We start from the raw sequence: 25,215 nt of genomic DNA, 5'->3' as shown, positions 1-25,215 counted from the left end.
AATCCAGGCCCCCAGCCAGTTCTCCTGGGCAGATCCTATCAGAGAGACGGCATTTATTATTTACATTTTCTGCCTTTAGCACCAAGGTGTCTGAGGTCAGTTGTGGAAATAAAGTGGTGGAGGGCTCCTGCTGAATAGAGCTGTTAAGAAAACACACACTTGTGGATGACAGCAATCGTCTAATCTAGTTCAACATTCTATTCTGCACAGCAGCCTGCCAGAGGTCCCAGATGGCCACAAAGCCTCCCCAGCAACTATCCCCCAATGGCTTGGTGTAGTGGTTAAGAGCAGCAGGACTCCAGTCTGGAGAACCGGGTTTGATTCCTCACTCCTCGACTTGAAGGCAACTGGGTGACCTTGGGTCAGTCACAGCTCTTCCAGAGGTCTCTAAGCCCCACCCACCTCACAGGGTGATTGTTGTGAGGATAACAATAACATACTTTGTAAACCACTCTGAGTGGGTGTTAAGTTGTCCTGAAGGGTAGTATATAAATTGAATGTTATTATTACTATTATTATTATCCATGTTCTATTTAGCCATCACAGCTAATAGCCATTAATGGACCTATTCTCTACAATGACAGGTTCCCCTTATATCTATTCCAAGATTATCTATCTCATTTCTGCTAGAAAAATTCTGCCCTACCCCCACCCCCTCGTCATACTTTGCTTAAAATAGCAACTGTCATCTCCATAATACAGCAGAACTTCATGTCCCAAAGGATTTCGTTCAAGGATGTGGAGATAGAAATGGAAAGTTATTTTATTTCAACATTGGCTGATAAGCAGCCAAGACGACCAACTTTATTGTTTCCTCGCAACAGAGATAGAAGGGGAGAGGGAAAACTAGTTCTTCAGCAGTCTGAAGCAGCCTTGCTTTGTACAAGATTCAGTTTTGTTTGTCCTCTACACCACAGTATAAATCCAATTGTTTAAAAAGTTTCCTTGAACCCCACATTACAATCTTTAAAAAAAATGAGAACAGAAACCAGTGATATCTGCTAGGAAAATAATTTTTCTCTCCTAAAAATATAGAAATATATGTCTAAGTCAACACGTCACAATACCAGAAGGAAGGTTCTGAAGATGGCAGAGAATTTACTAGGTGGCAGGGCAGACATTTTGGGAAACTGCAGGGAGGAAAAAAGTGCTCAGTCTTTGAAGACGCCACGTTCCAGTCTCGATTTTTCCACATAGTCTTTCGTTTCGACACCAGTTTCGTTGAGAATTGTGGTCCTCACAATGGCTTCCGTGACTGCGTACGGATCACAGTTGGCAGCAGGCCGGCGGTCTTCAAAGTATCCGAACCCATCCTGGCCGACTTGCCGGGGGATCCGTATGCTGGCCCCACGGTTGGCCACACCTGCCGAGAACTCAAAGATGTTGGAGGTCTCATGGTAGCCTGTCAGTCTCCGGGAATTGTCCTGGCCTCCTCGGGGGTCATAGACACAGATGTGGTAGTCGTGCCGTTTGCTGAGTTTCTCAATTGCAGATTCAATAAACCTAACAAAAAGATTGGCAAGAAAATGGGGTTGGATGGGTTACTTTTTCAAATTTAGCCTTAGAGAATGAGGGACCAGGGAGAAAGAAGGGGACCGACAACCTACTTTGTGGTGGGTGGATTGGATCAAAGGTCATATCCCCATTCAGGAAGTGAGCAAGTACATGTATCCATTATGGTCTACACTGCCGTTTCTGGAAAGCTTAATAATCAATCCACATCCATAACTTAAGGCAAGAAACCCCTGGGTGCTGAAACTCATGTGTGAACAGACCCTGCAGGGGTCTAACTACAAACTGAAATTTTGCATCCTCTGAATGTTGTGTTTTTCAACATGGCAGAGTTTCCACATTCACCTGTGGGGTGATCAAGCATTGCGCATGCACATGTGAATCTGCATGAAGAGGGGAGCTCACACATACCTGGTGTGCATTGTGGGTTAATTGCTGCAAAACTTTTATACTGGTCCCAAGGTATGGTCGGAAGGCATACAAAAGAGCAATCCTTCTGAAGCTTAAGCTGGGTCAAGTCTCCAGGGAACCACATGTTGTTCCATGATGAAAGAAAGGCAGGATGTGTCACACTAACTAATACTGTGGACACCAGTCCAAGCAGAAACTGCCTCGATTGCAAGAACCTTATGTTTGAATGACCATCCAGCAACATCAAAGCTCATGGCTTAAACCTAATGGAACTCGCACGGTGCTGGATGCCAGCAGAGGTGCCTTGAGTCCATGTGCAGTGAAAGGTAGGGTAAAATCTCCCTAAAGAAAACAAATGCAATACTCTTTTCCATAGAGACATCTCATCGCACCCAGAAATGTGGCAGTATACCAAGAGACCAGAGAGCACCTAGCACTTCTGACACCAAGGGGGGCATGAAACTGCTTGGCTCTTGGATGAGAGCTCATCCTGCCCCTGTGCGAGAGAAGGATATTAAACTATTAGGGGAGAAATGACCTAGTACAGGAACCATTAATCCATGCAGGCAAGTTACTTCACAGTCACAAACATGTAACATGTAAGCTGACCATAATTTAGCAAGCCTAAAACAGATGATCAGTAATAGCCACTCTTGGTGGGGATTCAGAAAGGCCTTTGATTTCTTAGTTCAACCCAGAGGAGTTCGCCGTGTTAGTCTGTAGTTGCAAAATAAGAAAGAGTCTGGCAGCACCTTTAAGACTAACCAACTTTATTGTAGCATAAGCTTTAGCGAACCACCGCTCTCTTCATCAGATGCATCGTCATGCAATAAAGTTGGTTAGTCTTAAAGGTGCTACCAGACTCTTTACTATTTTCGTTCAACCCACAGACTCGAGATGATTCCTTCAGAGAGGTGAATGAGCAGAGGAAGGGAAGGCCACTCACTTGAGTCCTCCTTCCTGTCTCATTTCTTCTGTGCTGTAATTGGTGTGGCAGCCAGCACCGTTCCAGTTGCCCGTCATTGGCTTGGGATCCAAGGTAGCCACAACCCCGAAGTCTTCACACACCCGGTGCAAAATGAACCTCGCCATCCACAAGTGATCACCCATCTCAATCCCTTCACACGGCCCCACTTGGAACTCCCACTAGAGGAAGGAAAAGGAAGGGGAAGAGATTCTACTGGTGTTAAAGAGTTTTGACAGAGTGTTCTTTTTTTTTTAATTATAAAACACAACTTATTAGTCCTGATGGAGGTACATTTCCAGTGGAGACTTGGTTACCATGACCCTTGTAAGCCCTGCCCATGTTGAGAGGTGAAATTTTGGACAGCAGTTCAAGGACTACTGCCCTCCACCAAAGGAGGTGGAAAGCCCTCCGCCATGTGCAGAATTAGTACCTACAAGTCGCACTTTTAAAATGCCAAGAAAAACTGCAATGCCACCCTCAGTGACCAGCATAGAATTTGGACATCTGCAGAAGCTGGGGGCAGTAAAACCCCTTCAGGTAGTGCCGTAAATTGTTTTATCAGGCGGATTGCTGAGTTCAGAAGTGATACAGTACAGCTATGGATGAGGGCATACACATCTCTTTTCCATGTCCCATAACTGAGCACGAATGCCTTCATCTTCTCTCTTATTCCCACGGGTCAGCAACCTTCCCAGTTCAGTCATCGTTCCAATTCACTGCCCTTTGTCATTGGCTAAGTCAAACGAAGTCTTTCATTCTACTCATTTGGCATAATTTCATGCTTGAAATTTTGGTCTTGGAACGACACCTGTGTTCAGGTTCCCATCCCTCAAGCCCTCAACAGATCCCGGCACGCCTTCTCAAGGGGGCCAGAAAAAGTGCACCTCCTTTAGATCAACAGGAGATCACAAATAAAAAACCTGGTATGTGCTTCACAAATTCTGACAGAAGGCCCAAGCAACACCTTCCTCAGTTTATCTAGGAAGGACAACATAATGCCACTGCTCAGCTGCCTGAACCCTTTGGATTCGCCAACAGTACAGAGTTCAGGCTACTGTATTAATATTCACTGGAGTTCCCGCCTTTTCTGCTAGACCACAGGACTGTTCGAAATACTTTCCTCGTTTCCTCATAACACAGAGCCCGATCCCACCAGGCCTGAGAAGAGCTACCCCAGGACAGCCGAGAGGGAAGATGATTGGATGGGAGGATCGATAGAACCAGAAATCTCCAAGGGGAAAAGCAAGAAGTCAGAGCAGAACTGCCAACGAGGGGCCTCCAAGCCAAATCCAGCCCCGACCCTTCATGCAACTGTCCCCTCCCACCAATATCAGCAGCTGAGAAATATCTTCCTCCTCCTCCTCCTCCTATTCACCACCACTTTCTTTTGCACCTCCCTAAGCATTCCTGGTTCCTTGAGAGCATGCCCTCACCCCCCACCCCCACCCCTGGGACACATGGTCCCCATTGTAAGCAGGTACCTGGGAAGGCATGACTTCGGCATTGGTGCCACAGATCTTCACGCCAGCATAGAGGCAGGCCTTGTAGTGGGATTCAACGATGTCACGCCCATAGACTTTGTCTGAACCAACCCCACAGTAGTAGGGCCCTGGAATGAAATGGTATAGTTATAAGCATGAATTGAGAGAGCAGCATTTTTGATTTTATTGCGCCAAAAATGTTTTTATCTTTTGTATCTTTATGTACTACTGTAACCTGCCCTGAGCCCGCTCGCGGGGAGGGCAGGCTAGAAATTGATTAATAAATAAATTTTAAAAAAACAACTACTCCTTAACACCCTCCTTCACTGCAGCACTAGCTGCGAGGACGGCAGAAAGCCTACAGGACCAAAGTGGTGGTGAGAGTGCTGTGCAAGGATCTCGAAGATCCAGGTTCGAGCCCCCCCCCTCTGCCATGGAAGACTGCAGGGTGACCTTAGGCCAGTTGCACACCCTCCACATAACCTAGCAGGATTGTTGTGGATAAAACAGAGGAGGGGAGAATGATATTGTAAGCTGCTTAGGGTCCCCACTGCGGGGAAAAGTGGGGTATAAATACTACACCCCCATTGTTCTCCTTCCCTCCCTCTCTTGGTGAGCTTTCACAGCCTCAGAGGGGTAAGCCCCCAAAGGTTGGTGGTTCATGTGATGCTGTCTGCTGTCAGCTTTGCCGCCCCCAACTCTGTGAGAAGATTTTCTGGAGTTGCAATCAGGAACTGATGGTGTGTGGAAGAAATGTAGCCTGTGTGGTGATGTCTCTCCATTTCTTCAAAACCCCAGTTTGCCTCTGGCAAAACCCTTGGCCCTTGCATCCTACAGAGACAGAATCCAAGCATGTGTACCCAGCAACGAATGCAAATTCTTCCTCTTTCTACACCCTCCCTCTCCCTACCTTCTGTAGTCCCCCTTGCAACAAACTGTAGTCTGCAAGTTCCTTGGGGCAGGGACCTCTCACCTGCTTCTGTCACAACTGCGTTGCCTATTAAATAGTGCAAAATATTTTGGCAACCCTCTTCACATCATCAGGTGCACTGTCCACCCTACCTCCTGCCCTGCTGCAGCACAGTGGTTAAGTGGTTCATCTGCGAATCAGCACTCTACTGGTTCGAATCCCAGTACTGCCATGAGCTCAGTAGGTGGCCTTGGTTCGAATCCCACTACTGCCTGGGTAAGCCACTCCTCTCAGCCCCAGCTGTATTGTGGGGATAATAATAACACTAACTTGTTCACCACTCTGGGCGGGGCACTAATCTGTCTAGAAGAGCAGTATATAAGTGCAGTTGTTGTTGTTATCAACTGATCATGTCATTACAAACTCTCAAAAAGCCCATCACAATCCACTACACAAGCAGGTGTGTCACTTGTGGGAATAAGCATGACTGTTTCTGAGCATATATGGAGTGCTTTTCCTCCTCGCTGAGGGAAGATCCATTCCCATGCAGTAAGAAGCAGGGTTTCTAAGCAAACTTGCCTTATTTTGGCACCAGCAATCATGAAACATTCTAGAGTGATAAAGGTGAAAGGCCTTTTCTCCAAGATTCTCCAGGCAAGATATACAGTTCTCCCTTCCTCCACTTTATCTTCACAACAATCCTTTGAGGCAGGTTAGGCCAGGAGAGTGATGGGCCTGAGTTCATCTAGCAAGTTGCTTGTCTGATTGGGCACTGAACCCAGGTTTCCAGAGTCCTGTACTCTCTAACTACTTCACAACAATGGCTATTATTGGAGAGACCAGCTGTTTGATAATTTTTCTCTCTCCTTAGATATCAGTCTTCTTCCACTTTTTACACCAACATCTGAACTAGATGGTGCTTAAGAAGGAAGGGGAGGTTTTAAATGTAGAGATTTTAGCTCCCTCTCTTCCTCATATCCCCACCTCCTGGTTTGGTTTCTGAGAAAATCCAGTTGGGAAGACCTGTTTGCCTCAAGGGCCAGCCCGGGCATTGCCCGTTGTCTGTAAACCAGACAAGCGATTTCCAAAACAAAGATTTCACAACCAAACCAGACCTCCAGTGGAAACTTTCATGCAACCTCTGGATCCCCAGAGCAACATCAAGAACAGAGGTCACATGGCTTGCTGAAGCGCACAAAAGAACCACTGGCGACATCATGATGCCAGGTTCTCGAAGCATGGGAGAAAAGCTCCCGCAAGGCTTCTCCGGTGCCGGTGAAATTTTCCATCACGCCTGTTTGTGAGACAAGATCGTGGGAAGGACCAGGGGGCACGCCTTCTATTTACAGATGCTTTTTACAAGCAACCAACTCAGCACAGCACAGCGCAACTGCCAGACCTTTGCTCCGTGCAAAGGGAGAAGAGGAAGCAATTACGTCTCATTGAGCCCGACCCTCTTCCTTCCTAGGCTCACACTGAAAAGGGACAGAGTTCAAGGAGGTTACCTGACAGCTCGAGGTAAACATCTGAAACTGCCTTGTATGAGCCAGTCCACAGGTCCAGCTATCCTGGCACCGTCTCCCTCCAACTAGCGGCTGATTTCAGGCCTCTTATCCAAGACCCTTTTGCTGGAGACTGAACTTGTATTCCAAATAAAGGCTCTCCCACCAAGTCATGACCCTCCATGAAGCTCCAACCCCAGGAGGAGAATGTGCATATCTCTGAGATTCATTGGTAGAATGCCAAATCAACACTGGTTAAGATATCAGAATCGGCCCTTAAGACAACCAAACCAGAGATATCCAGAATTCTGCACAAGACAACCCACATCCGGGAATTTTGACGCACTTATTCAAGTTGGCTTAGCCTGTATAATAGCCGCAATCTGGATCTAGGAGCTTTGCAAAGCACTGGCAGCCACTGCCCAGTCCCTGAGAAGCCTTTCAGCTCCCAAGAGCTCACCAACTGCTGCGTGCATTTGATGAAGAGAGCTGTGGTTCTCGAAAGCTTATGCCTCAATAAATTTGGTTAGTCTTAAAGGTGCTACTGGACTTTTTACTATTATGCATACATTTGCAAACTTACCTGCACTGTCATAAGGGCTAGACACTTCAATTAAAACATTCCGGTCCGAGACTCTCGGTACAGCCAGCTTTGTTCCCCCCTCCATCAGGCATGCCCAAGAGCAGCTCATTTATTCATTCAGAGAGAAAGCCTTACCTTGTGGTCCTGGAAAGCCATTTTCAGGCCAGCCGTAAGGATGCCCGTTGATGCCCAGTAGGGTGTACTCCTGCTCCATTCCAAACCAAGGGTGGTTATCTTGTACCATGTCCATTATCTTCTTACAGGTGTGCCTCAAGTTGGTCTCTGCAGAAACGAGGGTTTTAAACCCAGGAGGTGAGCTCAAAGAAGTGTAGAGAATGCTGTCCCGCCCTTGTCCTAAGGCTACTTATAATTCAATACAGGTACAAGCTTTTCTTTTGGGCAAGTATCACCCTCTTTATAAACTTACCTATTCATTTAAAACAAGGGTCAGAGGTCCTGCTTCTTTGAGAGTTGGGAGGGCAGTGACTAGGCCTTTAGGGTGGTGGCACCCCAACTATGAAATTCTCTACACAGAAACAGCCAAGCGCTTTTCTTATGTTTAGGCACTGTGAAGAAAGTTTTTTATTTCCTCGTGGTAGATTTGCAAACTTACCTGCACTGTCATAAGGGCTAGATACTTTAATTAAAACATTCCAGTCCGAGACTCTTAGGATAGCCAGCTTTGTTCCCCCCTCCATAACACATGCCCAATAGCAGCTCATTTATTCATTCTTATTCATTCATTCATTTATTCATCCTTGTGGGGGGCCAGCCTCCCCCAGCACAGTGCTAGAGGGAAGGGGGTGTCAGTCAAGGACACTACTGGGGTGACAACTGGCTTTCTATCCTGGTGACTCATCTAAGCGTAGCCACTTCGCATTAGCCTGTATAGCCACGCCACGCCACGCCTCCAAATAGCCCCACCCCATACAGAATTGGGGGAGGGGCAAGAAACAAGCATATTTTAGGTAGCTGCCCCCAGTATGTGCTAATTTGCAAAAACTGTTTCATCAGTTATGAGTCCTCAGAACTTCTGCTTTTTACATCCTTGCAGAAGGGTGTTTTTCCTTCCATTAAAGTTTTGTTTGCACAGAACTCGTAGCAAGCTAAATTTTAAAACAAAGGTGTTTCTGAAGAGTAACTCAAGAACTTGCTAATTTCAAGACTTCTTAGTTAGTCTTAATCAAAGTTACTATAATGTCTGAAACAAGCCATATTTTGTAGAACACTGGACTCCTATTCCAGAATATGCTTTTGAAAAAACATAGATGTAGCGTAGTGATTACCTCGCAATACTTTTATCATGCCTTTCTACCCAGGAGCTCAGCTTGGCCTAAGCATTTTTTCCTCCTAATTTTCCCTCATAACTAACCTGGTCAGGTAGGCTAGGCTGAGAGAGAACAACTTGCCCAAGTCCTTTCAGATTCATGGCCGAACAAGAATTTGAACCCAGAATTTCCAGATCCTAGACCAACATTCTAACCTCTACAATCACATTGATTGGGTGGCTCTAGTCTCAAAACCATGACATCAGACAGGAAACTATTTGAACTCAGACCACATACAAAGATTCAAGGGATGTCATGAATGGATGAATCATACACAGGAGGAGGGAGATTCCACAACCTTGCATTTGTACAGTGGTTCTCTTTGCTCCAAAGAAACAGCCTTGCAAGGTATAACCCCCCCCCCCCATTATGCATCCAATAAGGAGGGGGTGAGGCCAAAAGCCAGTAACTTATTTACCATTTAGCAAATTCACAGTAGAGATTAAATGTGAACCGCTGCCTTTTGAGTATGTGCTCTTAAACACAGCATAGCTCTAAGAGAGTTGCTGTAGCATGGGGGTTAAGTGGTTGAACTGCAAATCAGCACTCTGCTGGTTCAAATCCCGTTTCTGCCATGAGCTCGGTAGGTGGCCCAGGGTAAGCCACTCCTCTCCTAGCCCCAGCTCCCCAGCTATACTGAGGGGAGAATAACAACACTGATCTTGTTCACTGTTCTGAGTAGTATATAGAAGTACTCAGTACTCTTCTAGTATAGTAATCAGTACTCTTCTAGTATAGTACTCAGTACTCTTCTAGTATAGAATAGTATATAAGCACCAATATTATTATTATTTGGTATGTTTATGATCCAAGCTCCAAGCCACACACTGTGTTCAGAAAAAGCTTGGCACAGAGAGATGCAAATGGAACTGCTAATTAGGCATTAATCCAAGAAGCTGGTCAGCATCTAGGGGCTCACAAGCCAAAAGCCACCCTTGATCACTGGACCACTGGTTGCACTTCTGTGTTTCTAGTCAATTGAGCCTAGCTAAGCACTTTGCAGAGAGCTTCTGAACAGAGGGACAGCTCCAGCTCCTTGTTGCTTCCTGGGGCATCCTCTTTGGAGAACACCACCATCAACATGGACAGTTTCAGTCAACATGCCAGAAGCAGAAAGAAAAAAAAAGTCTGATAAAGGGGGAGAGGGACTCGATCCATTAGATCTGCATTTTCCCCTAGACTGGCACATCCAGCAGAAGGTCTCTTGGATCTATGTAATGGGAATACCAAGTTCACAAGGCCTTGGAATTCAACTCTCAACTTGACTAAAATAAAGACACCCTAATACTCTGCTTTCAGATCACGATACTTCCAAACCAGCACTAAATTCATATTCTAAAACAGTCTTCAAGGGAAGGAACATTGCCCAGGACTGGAGCTTCTGCTTTGCATGTGGAAGGTCCCAGATCCTACCCCTGCTATCTCCAGATAAAGGATCTCAGGTGGTAGGAGTCGATAAAGACCCTTCTCTGCCCAAGACCCTGGAGAGACCACACCTGTCAGCACAGATGATATTCAGCTAGACTGACTAATACCCAGATTTGGCAGAAAGCTGTTTCATATATATTACTAGCTTGATACCCATACTTCACTACGGTATTTAACTACATTAAATCCAGTTATAATACTTATGGGGATGTAACAGGGAGATTGGCAACCCTAGTGAACTTTGAGGGGAAGACTGGGAGGTGCATTTTACCTCAGGACACATTCAATGACTCCCAATGCAGTCTGTTTAGAATGTTGGGGGTGAGGACCAATCAGGCTGCATAAGTAAATGACCTCTGTGTTCCAACTGTCTCTAGGGGTGGGGGGGAATGAGGTGTGGAATGTTGCGAGCCCCAATCAGCCCACATATGCAAATGACTGGCTGGCCCAATCAGGGAAGAGTGGCTGAGCTGGCAGTGGACAGGGGTGCAAGCAGGCAACAGACTGCCAGCCACACAGGGAAGCTGTATCCCTTTGGGAAAACACATTTGACCCCTTTTTACCCCCTTAGGGGACAAATTTCTTAAAATCCCTTCTTAGTGGATATTTACATCATGAAAGGAATGTTCTCCCCAAATTTCACGTTTCTAGGTCCAGGGGTTTGGGCTGGGCGTTCATGAGTCAGTCAGGACACTTGTCTTTATAGATATATAGATATACAAATACAAAAATATGGCTTTGCCCAGTCTCAAATTAATCTTTCAGGAAGAGGGCTGCAACTCTCTGTGCGTATACTCTACACTATGATGGTCTCAGGTTCAACCCTTGGCATCTGGTTAAATGGTTTCAAGAAGCAGAGACTGGGAAAGACATTTCTCTGCCTGGGACCCTTTAGAACAGCTGCCAAAGAAGACAATGGTGAGTTTAGAAGGTCCAGTGGTTGACTCAGCTAGCCTGCAGAAGATGACTGATCCCTTCAAGGCAACAAGTCCTGGTCAGCTTCTGCCGTCTGGCCTTTAGCAACCGCAGGCAAGAGGATCTCCCAATTGAATGAAATATGCAAGCTGCCTGCCCTCAACCCACATCAAGTGCCCAGAAAAGCCTGAATCTCATGGTGGGGGACAGAATGGGCGGGGGGGGGAGATTGGCAAGAAGCCTCACCTGCATGTTTTCGATTGTATTTCAGGACTTCACACAAGACAAGCTTGTTGGGGTCAAGACAAAAGGGGTCTCGGAACATTCGGATGGGTATCAAGAACATGTCGCTGTTGGAGCCTTCCGCTTGCTCTGTGCTGGAGCCATCAAAATTCCACTCAGGCACATCTGCAGGAGGGTTGAAAGAGAAGATTTAAGAATCCTTAAATGAATCCCAAGAGATTAAAAATACTGGCCTGCAAAGGACTCCAGCTGTATTCAGTTATTGGATAAGCTGTGGTTTATAAACCACTGCTTGATCACACACAGTGAGTTACAACACCCAACAAACTAGGGCTTGCCAGATGGCACCAAAACAAGATTTCAAATTAGGATCTGTAGCTAGTTTGTTAACTAACATATACCAATTGTGGTTTGTTGCAAAATTGGAATCTGCAAACCACAGTTTGTTGAGTAGCACCATACATGCTTTGGCCACAAAGCCAACTGCTTTTGAAACCATGCTCCCCCTTTGGGAGGTTGAGATGCAGCAAGATGTTGATAAACTGGGATTCCTTACTCTGCTTGGTAGAGTAAGGAGTTTGCTGCACAAACCATCACAAGTCTGAATTAAGGGTGTGTGATCTGGGATTTGTGAACTGGATAAATAGCCAGTTTTATGCCAATCAATCTGGCAAGCTCCATGCCACGGCAAGAGAATGGTGTGAGGCCAGGAGGGGACAGGAGGCAGCAGGCAGAGTGAATTCTCATCCTCCATCCCAAGCCGAGCTCCAAAAGAGCCCTTCAAGCTGCCACCCGCCTTTCAACCTCTGAGGCTCTGGTGAGCCTCCCCTTGCTTCAGTTTGGGATTCTCTGGTTTGACATTGGGGGTCTCTACTCTAGCTGTACTTTGGTTGTGTTGGGCTTTGGGGTTCTGCTTGCATTTGGAGTGGGACTAATATTGGGACTGGCTTTTCCAGGGATTGCCTTTGCTTAAGGTTGCTCTTTGTCTGGAAAGCCTTGGAAATGTTTCCCCCCTAGGAAACAATGGAGAGAGGCTGGGGACACCTGGTTCAGGAGCCCATAGAATTGGGCGTTGGGGTTCAATCTTCCTGAAACTTGGGGGGATCTTTAGTGGACAGTCAAGAGTAGTTCCCTGCAAATGAATAACAATAACAACATTTGATTTATATACTGCCCTTCAGGACAACTTAATGCCACAGAGCAGTTTACAAAGTGTGTTATTATCCTAACGACAATCACCCTGTGAAGTGGGTGGGGCTGAGAGAGCTATGAGAGAGCTGTGACTGACCCAAGGTCACCCAGCTGGCTTCAAGTGGAGGAGTGGGGAATCAAACCCAGTTCTCCAGGTTAGAGTCCTGCTACTCTTAACCACTACACCAGATATGGTGGACCCTTGAAAAATGCTTCCTCAGACCCAGATAGTTTTCCCCATAGCCTATAAAGAACGGATAAATCTGGGATTCTCTAATCTTGCCGTACCAAATTAGAAAATCTTACCAGGATTTCAGGGATATTGAATGTTTTGTATCCCTGTAACCCAGATCAGGATCAACCAAACTTTTTGGGTGCATACCTCTAGTCTGAATGCAGTTCCTGTGGTACAGTTCAGGCATAACCCCAAGCCACAGTTGATTGTGACACGAATGAGCCTAAGGAATGCATCTTCTTTCTGCTCCCTTTGTGGCCCGCCCAATAATTAAACACTTTTATTGTTTGTTCTCCTCCCTGCCAACCAGGATTCAGCCAGAATCCTAGTTTGAAGGAAGGAGAAGACAAAGATATTTGGGGTTCAGGCACATCTGCAAGCTAAAGCTTGGCAGGAACAGAGGGGATTTGCTCAGTCTTATACACAAGACAGCAAACTATCACGTGGCACTCTGCCTGAACCGCACATCACAATTTAGTGTCATCTGTGCAGACCACCCCCCAGCCAACGCCAGCTTAATAAGGGTCCCTCACTACAAGGGGTATATTTCTCCGTAAAAAAATACTTTCAACTCTTAAGATACCACATCATTGTTCTGGGGCAAACAGAAAAAGCCCAGTCCTCCTTTTTATCCGTTGTGTTTTATCCCACCTTTCTTTCCAGAGCAGCATTCATGGTTTTCCCCTCATCCATTTTATCCGCACAACAATTCTGTGAGGTAGGTTAGGCAGAAAGAGAAAATGGCTGGCCCCAAAATCAGCTTGTGAGCTGTGTGATCGAACTAGGGCTTGAGGTCTCCTACTCCACACTAGCTCGCAGTCCTTGAGGTCAAGATCAAAAGCCAGGTTGCTACATGGTTTTGCGTACACACGTGTTGCTACACAGTTTTGCGTAACTAGGTAACGCTCAAGGCCACAGCCCCATCCCACTTATAATTAAGACTACCCAAGCTGAAATAAAATGCTCCCAAAGCCATTGGGCAAGGCTAAACAAGGAAACCAAAACAGGTGCCCAGGCACCAGCAGGTTTATCCAGCTGTTCAAGACTTCTACAAGTTTCTAGACCCCATGACTGAATGTCAGGCACAAACCAAGATTCAAAAAAGGGGAAAGAAGAGAAGATAAAGGAAGTGGTGCAGGAAATGGTATCCCTTTGTGTTCAAGATACTAGCAGGAGTTTATGAGACTTGTAAAAGTCAAATTTGTTCTTTTGTTCTTTCTCTTTCCTTTTCCTTTGACAAAACTTAAGACTGTAAGCTCCTTGGAGTAGGGACCTGATTGTAAGCTCCTTGAAGCATGGTGCTGTTTTTATTATACCTACACCTTACTCTAACGTACAATGAAGACTATTTACACAATGCAATGAGACAGGCAGATGTGGGAGTCTAACATGCAACATAGATCCAGAGGAGTTAGCCGCGTTAGTCTGTAGTTGCAAAATAGTAAAGAGTCCAGTAGCACCTTTAAGACTAACCAACTTTACTGTAGCATAAGTTTTCGAGAATCACAGCTCTTTGTTAGATGCATGCATCTGATTAATAGAGCTGTAGTTCTCGAAAGCGTATGCTACAATAAAGTTGGTTAGTCTTAAAGGTGCTACTGGACTCTTTACTAACATGCAACAGTGACCAAAGGATTGGAGGCCACAGATGTATTTGCCAACTCACCATTAGTGGGTGCATTTTTGCATTCCAGCAACAGTAGCAGCCCTGCTCAAAGCTGGAGGGGAGGGAAAAATGTCTTCACAGTTGCTCTGGACATCACAGGTGCTTCAAAAGTCCGCCCTACTGTCTAAACAGCACCCCTCCTGCCCCTTGGGGGCAAAGCAAGATTGGTGGCAAGTACATGGGCATGCGTGCACACATTTTGTCCAGCTTCAGAGGCTAGCCAAAATCTGCAAGTTGTCATTAGAGGGATGCATGGCATGTTCGGAGGAAGCCAAACCTTACATAGTCAGAGCATCTTATTGCTTGCGGCAAGGAAACCCATCCATGGCAACCAAGCATCCTGGCACTTACAATGCCCTTTCTGGAGTATGGGCTACCAAGTGTGGCAAGCCAGCTAACGAGGCTGCCACGGCATTTTGCCAAGTGTTGAGAGCTTGCTGCCAGGGCATTCCATGCTCCCTGCCATACCCCAAGGGCCAAGGAGGCTACCCGAGAGAGCCTACGAAAAACAGCACACAACCTATGAACTGACACATATGGACTATTACTATGTATGACGGGAAATTTATTGATTATACAGCATTGGGTTTGATTTGGATGACTTGTGGCATTGTACCAAATGTGATAAGCATTGTGTCTATTTTGAAATAGCTGAAAGATTTATAGCCTGAGGCTTTATTGCATTGCATTATATGAAGGCGTGGTTTATGAGAATTTTGTATATGAGATATTTATACTATAGATTTTGGATTTTCATAGCTTTGCACTTGCACTTTAATATTTCAGATTCACAATGAAATATTTCTAAAAATTTCTATTTTGCTTTGGGTTTCATAGGGCCTTGTGTCCCCTGGTGTTTTGATAGTGTAGTGAGACCTGTCCCTAAATTCGTAGGATTCGTGCCACAGTATTTTGCCAAGTGCTGAGAAGAGGCTGCCAGGGCATTACATGCTACCTACCTGCCACTCCCTCAAGGGCCAAGGAGACTACCCGAGAAAGGGAGACCCACGCCTTGAACGCAATGCCTTACCTTCGATGCATTTGGGTTCCTGGTTCAAAGTTCTGGTTTTACAGCGAACTCCCTCCCCGCTGCCATCGATCCAGACATAGGTGACCAGCACCTTGTCTCCCTGGGGCAGCTTCATGTACTGGTCTCGGACCACCTTGTTCAGCTTAGAACTGTGCGACACTGACATGGTGATGGTCTGGGGGGAGAAAAGAAGACGACAGAGACTCAGAACCCCCAATTGCACCATGGAGGGAAGCAGCCCCACCCCCCCGCCATACGCCTGACGCACTATCAAATGCACTATTTTGCTTACGACGGATAAAATTCATGATGTTTTAGCTCTGTAAATTGGAATATGCTTATATATTGATATGTTTCATAAATTGACTGTAAGATAATGAGCTAAATAAAGATAACTGGCAGAATAGATCCAGAGGAGTTAGCTGTGTTAGTCTGTAGTTGCAAAACAGTAAAGAGTCCAGTAGCATCTTTAAGACTAACCAACTTTATTGTAGTATAAGCTTTTGAGAATCACAGCTCTCTTTATCAGATGCATCTGACAAAGGGAGCTGTGGTTCTCGAAAGCTTATGCTACCTTAAAGTTGGTTAGTCTTAAAGGTGCTACTGGTAGAATAGAATGTATGATAAATATTGAAATACTGGTAAAAAGTCAACATTGTTCTTGTTAACAAATACATAAATAAAAGGTAATGACAAAACAGGGGAAATAAGGACTTTTTCACTTTCCTGAGATAAGGAGTAGAAATAGGTTTGAATTCCCAATATTATTTTAACACTCTTAAAGGTTATGATAATTAGTTGTATTAAGAAATCAGCACTGTTATTGTTAAGAAAAGGTAATGATGTTGTCATTGTTAATAACAATGAGTTTATTTTTTAAGATATGAAGTAGGAATAGCTTTGAATTCTGCTCAAGTTGTTTATTTGAAAATATGTACACTAAACAGCTTTATTATTCTAACACCTTTAAAAGTTATAATTTTTGTACTCTGTACTTTAATAATCCTTGTGGCACACAGCTTTATATTTGTTTTTTCTTGTCCCCTTCCTTTATCCCTCTTTTTTCTGTATTCTGTTATAATAAAATATTTTAAAAATGCACTGTGGGGAAGATTAGCGATCAGCACACGAAGCACACACTCTGAGCCACCACCTTCAATCTCTGCTAGATCCAGAGGAAAAGGATCTTGGTTGGCAGGTGGTGGAAAGAGATTTTGGGCAAGAGCCTGCAGGGCAACTGTCAAACTAGAGAGATGGAGCATTTTTGCTCCATACAGAAGAAGCTCTGACGTACCAAGCAGGATGGATTTTTTTTTAATAAGCTTCCATGTTAAGCAATTGTAACCACTATTATGAAAGAAATGCAGGGCCTAAACGGACCTGAATGCAAGACACGCTGCCTTAATTAAGATACTAATATTCCCTGCTTTTCTCCCCAGCCCAAAGCAACTGACAACATTGTTTTCGCCTCCGCTATTTTATCCTCACAGCAACAACTCTGTAAGGTAGGTGAGGCTGAGAGGGTGTGACTGGCCCAAGGTCACCCAGAGAGACAGAGCAGAGATTGAAACCTGGGTTCTGCAACCCTAGTCCGACTGACACTAAACACTATACTATGCCGAATGCCACATGCTTTGCCTTAATTAAGATATGTATATCCTGCCTTTTCACACCGACGGGGACCCAAAGCAGCTTGCAACACTGTTCTCCTCTCCTCTGCCTTGGCAGCAATACCAATTCAGCCATAAATCACAGAAGCTCAGGGGGGGGAGAAAAATGGGACTGCTGGATTCATCTCCAGAGGCCCCACATGCTGCCGAGGTTCCCTCTCTCTGCCCACCTTCTTCTCCTACCTGCTCTGGGGGGGGGAGGTCACACAAGTTCATTCCAGGGGGCAGGCAGCATGAGGGATGTGGCACTTGCGACCCATTTCACTGCAGATTTTTAGGTTCCCACCAGGCAAATATGGAAGAAAAATCTGAACGGTAAGCGCCTCTGGTGGTGGAAGGTATCGTCGAGTCGTAGCCAACTTACGGCAACCTCGCAGGGGTTTTCAAGGCAAGAGACTAAGAGAGGTGGTTTGCCATTGCCTGCCTCTGCAATCCTGGTCTTCGGTGGAAGTCTCCCATCCAATGACTAACCAAGGATGATCCTGCTTAGCTTTTGAGATCAGGCTTGCCTGAGCTATCCAGGTTGGGGCACACCAGTGGTACTATTTACCTATTTACTTGGTGGTGGAGAGCACCCTCAAGTCAGGGTTGACTTATGGCAACCCCTGATGGGGTTTTCAGGGCAAGAGACTAACAGAGGTGGCTTGCCCTTGCCTGCCTCTGCAATCCTGGTCTTCGGTGGAAGTCTCCCATCCAATGACTAACCAAGGCTGACCCTGCATAGTTTCTGAGAGCGGGACCACAAGTGACGCCTGACACAGGTTGGACACTTGCCAGCTTCCCTCAAGTTTTGATGGGAAATGTAGGCAGCTTGGCGGAATGTTGGACAAGTGACATTTGAAAAGTCCGTTGGACAGCAGTCAGACAGTCAAGCTGCAAGACCAGGATGCCTACATTTCCCATCAAAACTTGAGGGAAGCTGACTAGTGTCAAACCTGTGTCAGGCGTCACTTGTGGTCCCGCTCTGAGATCTGACGAGAGCAGGCTCACCTGGGCTATCCAGGTCAGGGATCTAGTTACTTACTGACTTCATTTATACCCTGCGTTTCTCTCCAATGGGGACCGAAAGCGGCTTACATCCTTCCTTTCTCCTCCATTTTATCCTCACAACAACCCCGTGGGGTGGGTTAGGCTGACAGTGTGACTGGCCCAAGGTCACCCTGCAAGATTCCAAGGCAGAGTGGGCATTCGATCCCAGATCCTAGTCTGCCACTCTAACCACCTCTTCAGACTTTAATCAGACGTCCTGGTGTTGGTACTAAGGACAGGGCCTTTTAAGTAGTGGCACCTCCTTCATGGAACGCCCTCCCCATAACCATCTGTTTTGCACCTAACCAGACTGCTATTATTATGCAGGTCAAAACTTGCCTCTGTTGCCGAGCAATTTACAGATTACTGATACTTAGCTCAGTTTGACTGACTCAGTTAATACATCCTCCCTCCCCATTGTTATCAAATGTTTTATAACCCACTATCAGTTTACAATTTATTGCTGCCAAAGGCACGTAGATCATTTTTTTAGCTTAATTTGATGGCTGCCTGTTGGTTTGAGGTTTCATGACCTGTGCCAAGAGCAGAAGGGAACTCTGCACATATGCAGTCTTCTGTAGCCCGTTATGCTTTCGAATGCAAATTTGTAACCGTCTTCAGTGAGCCAGCATACAGCTAAATAACCTCTCACATTTTATACCCCTCCTTTCTCCAGGCTGCAGACATACAATTCTCCCACACCTCTATTTTATCCTCACTACGGTCCAGTAAGAAGCACCGGCCCAAAGTCGACTCCCATGTCAGTTTCATGACAGAGGAGACACCTGAACTTGGATCTCTCATCCTAATCTGAGCCTGTCCACACACTACACTGGCAAGGAAAACTAATAGTAGTTTATGCCACTGTGTCGGGTATGCATTATCTTGCCCTTACTGCATTCGTTTTCTGCTTTTGTAATTCTATTGTCTAAACTGTTTGACATATGATTTTTTTTTGCACTATTTCGAATATTTGTAATCCTCGTTTTGTTGCACCGCTTATGAGATGTCTCTTGCTATGTGACTACACTGCCTTCTGTGTAATCTACATTTGAGTCCTGGTGAGAAAAGAAAAACAGAGGTACTGGCGATAAAACACCTTACTAAAGACTCATTGGAGAGCCAGCCAGTGATAAGGAGACTCTACCAGGAACAAGAGCCACTAAACCAACACCAGCAAGGAGCCGGGAAAACAAACACCGACCTCCACAGGCTGAGGACAAGCAAACACCAGGTCAGGATTAAACCACTGGTGGGCATCTTGCCCACCTTAGAAACAAGCCGCTTGGGCCCGGAAGAAGGATTAGCCAACTACAGTCCACTACAGACATAGCAAAAGTTTTCCTCCCTCAACATAAAGACAAAATGATGGATCTTTGTTCTGGTCCACCAGAACTCATACTCTGAGTTCCAGTACATGCAAAAACTTTTTGCATATGTGCAAATATGCAATTTGCATATATTAGATGCATTTTAGTCTCATAATGGGGGGACTCCCCCTATTATGAGAGGGGGGGACTCCCCCCATTATGAGATTTGTGATTTATGCTGTAATAGAACACAACGACCCTTCCAGATGTGCTTTCTAAGATTAGTGGTATAATTCAAGGAACAGAAGGAGATGCAAAGACCCCCCCCACACACACACTGCGATTTAAAAACCGAAAGGAGGGTGTATGATGCAAATCCACGTACTCTCAATATTGTTGACGATTTTAAACAAAAAATAATAACAACAATCCTCACCATCTCACATCTCCGGGGGGCTGAGCCCTAAATGGGGAGCGGGAGGGCTGAGCTGGGTTGTGCGGCACTGACACAAAGGAAGAAGGGGAGCGGGAACGACCGGGCGGGGGAGACGCAAAGGCCATTTTGTCCGGCCCTGGAGATTCTTTTGTCTGCTGCACGGCGATCCCCGGGAGTTCCCACTCCGGAGAGCTCCGCCAGCTTGATCGGGGCTACTCAAAAGTAAGCCATCTCCCCGCTCCCCCCCCCGCTGTTACCAAACAAACAAACCCTGGACGGGAGAGCCACGTGGAGGAAAGTTTGGAAAGCGGAGCCTGCGCCTCCTGCCCGGAAGAGGAAGCCTCAGGCTTGCAGCGGAGCCTCGACGGAGTAGCCGGGAAGCGGGCGCCCCTCGTCCAAGAAGGACTAGCGCTGCAAGGCGGCCTTCGCGTGCCCTGCGGCAGAGGCGGACCCTCGAAGGGCAGAGCCGCCGCGCTGCTGCGCCAAGCGGGCTTCGCTCTCGAGTAGTGCAGGCGAGGAGGAAGGAGCCTGGCTCGGGAGGAATCCTCCCGCTGGAGGCACCGCCGCGCTGCGCCTGCAGAGCCTTGGTCGCCCCCTCGAGTGTCCGCCGGCGGCGCCACCAAGACGGGAGCGCAGGGCGGGCGGGCGCGCTTACCTTCTGCTGGCCCCCGGCGTCGCGATGTTCCCCCAGGACGGTGACTGCACTCAGCCGCCTCCGTCCAGCCCCGCCGGCCGCTCTTATAGACGGCCCCTCGCGGCTCTCAGCTGATGCCGGAGGAGGAGGAGCGCGGCCGGCGGGAGGCGGGCGCCAGAGGCCCGGGGCGCTCGCGGGAGCCCTGGCGGGGCTGGCTGGGGGCGCGCCCTCCGACGGCGAGGCAGGGGAGGGGAGTTGCCAATAGAGAATATATGTTCTTCTTTTAAAACAGTCGATTTATTATTGATGCTTTTCCAAGATTGTCTGTAACTGAGTTGCCTTAAGAGCATTAAAAAAAAATCACTGTTATTACGATTGCCAGCTTCCAGGTGGGGCCTGGAGATCTCCCGGAATAACAACCGATCTCCAGACTACAGAGATCCGTTCTCCTAGAGAAAATGGCTGCTTTTGAGGGGGCATTGTACTTTGCTGAAGTCCCTTCCCTCCCCTCACCCAGGCTCCACCCTCTTAGATCTCCAGGAATTACCCGACCTAGAGTTTGCAACCCTTATTGTTTTAGAGTCTAATGGGGAAACCACCACTGCCTCTGGAGTGCAGACAGACTAAAACATTAATGGCGATAAATAAATGCACTCTGCACATGCTCAGAAGTGCTCTTTGGCTTGCTCCCTCAAAAGTTTAAAATGATGTGAATGCCATAGGATATCTTAGAGTCTGTCTACACAAGAGTCCAGTAGCACCTATAAGACTAACAAAATTTGAGGTAGGGTATGAGCTTTCATGAGTCACAGCTCACTTCTTCAGATACCAGTATTATAGGTGCTGCTGGACTCTTTCTCTTTTCTGCTGCTACAGACAGTCTACCGTGGCTACCCATCTTGATCTATCTCTATACAAGACATCTTACATGGGAACGCTCAAGTGACTTGCTTTCTGTGTGGTCTTATATTCAAGTGTGAGGTCTTTCACTTGATCCTACTCCTGTAAATTGTCTTGTGTAAAGAGCCTCTCAGACAGCAGTTGGACAAGGACTGGAGAAACTCATATAAATCCCTTTCTTGCCATAGAAGTCGATGGGTGACTTTGGCCAGTGACTGTATCTCAGCCTAACCAACCTTATAGGGTTGTTGTGAGGAAACTTCAGAGGAGGGCAGAACCATGCATGCCACCCCAGGCTCCTTGGAAGAAAGGGACAGATGAAAATGTGACCAACTCCTGCTATCTTGAATGGATTTTCTGATTCATTGTTTTCAGCTTCCGCTACGTCTGTCCCCTTTGTGCAAATTGCATTGTTGCTCAATTGTTTTATCTTCTTGCTGCCTTGTTCTTGATTGTTATGGCTATTTTGAATGGTTTCTTGTATATTTATGTAAGCTGTCTGAATTACATGGCTGGGGTAGAAAATAATCAAAGGTTTGACTTTTAAAAAAAAGTATTATGGTTATATGATTTCCCTGCTTCCCCCCCCCCCCTTGGTTTATATGTTTCTCTGTTATTAATTTGAGATTTAAATGGGGCTTGTTTGTATTTTGATGTAAGCTCTCTTGTAGTACTTTGATGGAAAGGAGGGATGTAGGTATTTTACAATAAACCTACTGGGAGGATTGCCAGCTTTGCATGCTTCAAGAGTAATAGTGACTATCAGAAATCAAACATGTTTCAGTCTGCACAGACACTGTCCTTGTGTCCCCCACCCTGCCTGCCACGGGTCCTGTCCACAAGATATGCCACTAGTAGTCCTGTACTTAGAACTTAATCCCCAAGCATGCAGGAGCACACTTCGGAGTGGGACTATGGCATCTGTGGAGATGGGGCTTAAACGCTTCCAATTACGTCATTGTCCTGACCTGAAATGGCCCCGGGACTTTGCCATGTTTGGGAAACTTTTGTGTAGCCTATTAGTACTTGTACATCTCTCCAAGGGGGTAACTGTGCCTCCTTAGAGACATTTCAGTTCAAGAAAATGAGGTGGGGGGGAAGGCTTATACCCCCCTCTCTGTCCACCATGGCTCCAGTCTGAATCAATCCCCCATGCATCTGAGAATTAGTCCAATGTTTGAAACTTCAGCACACATCTGGTCAGCCAGACTCTTGGCAGACATGTGGAGGGGGAAAAGAGGACCACGTATTGTGTAGTTAGGCCCTCAGTCTAACCTACCTTGCAAGCAGGACTTTTTTTCAGCAGGAACATAGTGGAACGGAGTTCTGGAACCTCTTGAAAATGGTCGCATGGCTGGTGGCCCCGCCCCCTGATCTCCAGACAGAGGGGAGTTTAGAGTGCCCTCCGCACCGCTCGGCGGCATGGAGGGCAATCTAAACTCCCCTCTGTCTGGAGATCAGGGGGCAGGGCCACCAGCTATGTGACCATTTTCTCCGAGGGCAACCCACTGAGTTCCACCACCTCTTTTCCCAGAAAAAAAGCCCTGCTCGCAAGGATAAAAATGGGAAAGGGAAACCACGATCACAGCCCTCAGTTCCTTGGAGGAAGGAGAATTCTGTTCATGCACCTGACGAAAGCTGACCACAAATGCTTCTGCGTCGATAAATCTTTTAGTCTTTGAGATGCCACAAGACAACTTTGTGGTTTTGCTGCCAGCAGACCCAACGGCAAAGTTATCTTCATTGTAAAGTGGTGCCCAATCATACGTTCATACATCTGAGGGGAAGGGTGGAGGCTGGTGCAGGGCAGCTGAGAGGCAAGCTGTCAGGGCCAAGTCCAATGGAAACCTGATTATTTTATTTTCCAAGATACAAGGTACTAAGCTCTGAGGACGAAAGCCAGGAAGGCAAAGATGATGCTGGGGGAACAGGAAGCTATGGGTATGACTGGCACCCCCCATGCAAACACGCTGCCTTTTAACACCCTGTGCCTACAAATACTTGCTTTTCAGTGTTTCTGACATTTCTATCAATATCCAAATTTGCCTAAACAATAAATAGAAGAGGAAAGGAGATGGGAGCTCCTTCTCTGCCTTTTCCAATGCTTTCTATCAGGGCTTCATCTGGCTTTAGCCCCAAAACGTGATATCAGTGCCAGGGGAATTCAGACTAAAGTATTCATAACAAAGAGCAGTACTTTTTTTGGAGGGGGGCCCTTTGGAACTCTCTCCCACTTGAAGTTTGGCAGCTTCAGTCTTTCTCTGTCGGCCCCTTTCTGGAGTGAGTGAAAACAAGGCTCTGGTGTGCTTTCAACAGTCAGAATAAATAACTTTCCTTCCGTTCAGTTTTGTTGTCTCACCTATTCAGACATTCTGCTTTGATGGTGTTACTGTTGCTGTTGTTTGCTGTTGGCCTTGTGGATTTCTAGATTTGTTTTTGATCTGTTTAAATTTTTGTAAACCACCTTGAGACTTATTATGATTGAAAGGTGACCTATAGATACCGCAGAAATAATCTATATGAGCAAGAGCAGAATGCAGTTCCTGTATTACTGATAAACCACAAGCAAACTTTAGGCAGGAGAGATGCCCAAAGGTAGAAAACATTCAACTTTTGAATTTTTGCAGTTCTTTTTAGAAATAAATGACTAGCGAACAAATTTTAAAAGGGGGTACTAGAAACAGTCCCCACAAAAAACAGACAGGACACAAAATATGACTTGACGTCTTGGAGCCTCCAGGCTCAGAGGCAGTCTACCTGTGAATGCCAGGTGCAGAGGGGGGGAGAAGCTGTTGCCGTTGTGCCCTGCTTGTGGGCATATCTGGTGGGCTGCTGTTGCAAACAGAATGCTAGACTAGCTTGAACTTGATCATATAGTGTCCCTCTTCCCTAAAATAATTCAGATTGATCGAGCACTCTAGCCCCACCGCACAATTATTTTGGAACCTTTCTGTATTCCTCTGAGGAATGGAGGGGGGAGCAGAGGGAGACAGTTGAACTTTTCCCTCCCCACTTTGCATAGCCCTGTCAATCAAGAGTAACCGCTCTTCCTCCTGACGGCACTGTTATTAGCACTGGAAGGGTTGTAGGAGGGCAGGCACTCCCCCCTCCCCGCCCATGACTAACAACAGCCTGGGAAGGGAAGGTATTTCCAATGAACAAAATCACACAGGGAAGGATGACAACACAGCTGCCATAAAAAATGCTGGGAAGATCCAAACGCAGATCTCGTCTTGATAAGTTTAATTGCTGGGGTCTCTTCTAGGTAAGCTTGGCCCAGGGCCGGAGACCCAGGCAGAACATCAAACTCTAAAGTTTGTGACTGACTATACAGAGAACTGCAGCCAGTTTGATGACTGTACCTGCATGTTACACATTTCTCCGTTACACATTTTAAAAAAAAAGAATCTTAGGCATACATCTTTTTTTAAAAAATAGAATGCATGGCTTAGAATGGTATCACACACATGTACAAACCCCACTCCTGTATCCCGGGATCATTTCCCTGACCTGGTCTCATGATGTCTGCAGGCGATTTGCTCCCTGTTCAACAAGGAGCAGCAGATCATCCAAGCTGGAGTTCATCAGCTGCCCTCATGGTGGCCGGGCGAATGTTTCCTCAAGGTGTGGCTCAGAGAGAGAAATTCCCCTTGATGTCATAAACAGCTTACTTCCTAGAACAACTGGTTCTGGAATCTGCCTAGCCAGAGGCTGCCTGGGAAGGCACATGCTGACCTCCTCTGAGTACGTACAGCAGAGCAACTGGAAATAATATCGGTGGACTCAGCATCTTTTTTTTGGGGGGGGGGAAGTGGCCCCCACCCCATCTCTTTC

General features: G+C 46.4%; 1 protein-coding gene across 1 annotated transcript; it reads right to left on the bottom strand.

Moving 5' to 3' along the window:
* Window positions 1-745: 745 nt before the first annotated feature.
* LOC129342658 (glutamine synthetase) lies at window positions 746-20,616 on the bottom strand. Its single transcript, XM_054998532.1, has 7 exons — window positions 20,503-20,616; window positions 15,403-15,577; window positions 11,284-11,445; window positions 7,502-7,648; window positions 4,372-4,499; window positions 2,870-3,069; window positions 746-1,503 (listed from the first exon to the last, which is right to left on the bottom strand). The coding sequence occupies exons 2-7, from the start codon at window positions 15,566-15,568 to the stop codon at window positions 1,152-1,154; spliced, it is 1,155 nt and encodes a 384-aa protein (XP_054854507.1). The 5' UTR covers window positions 15,569-15,577; window positions 20,503-20,616; the 3' UTR covers window positions 746-1,151.
* Between the last annotated feature and the right edge of the window lie 4,599 nt (window positions 20,617-25,215).

This window comes from Eublepharis macularius, chromosome 14, assembly GCF_028583425.1.
Source record: "Eublepharis macularius isolate TG4126 chromosome 14, MPM_Emac_v1.0, whole genome shotgun sequence".
Taxonomy (NCBI): Eukaryota; Metazoa; Chordata; class Lepidosauria; order Squamata; family Eublepharidae; genus Eublepharis; species Eublepharis macularius.
This window is presented reverse-complemented; position numbering and strand designations above follow the sequence as displayed.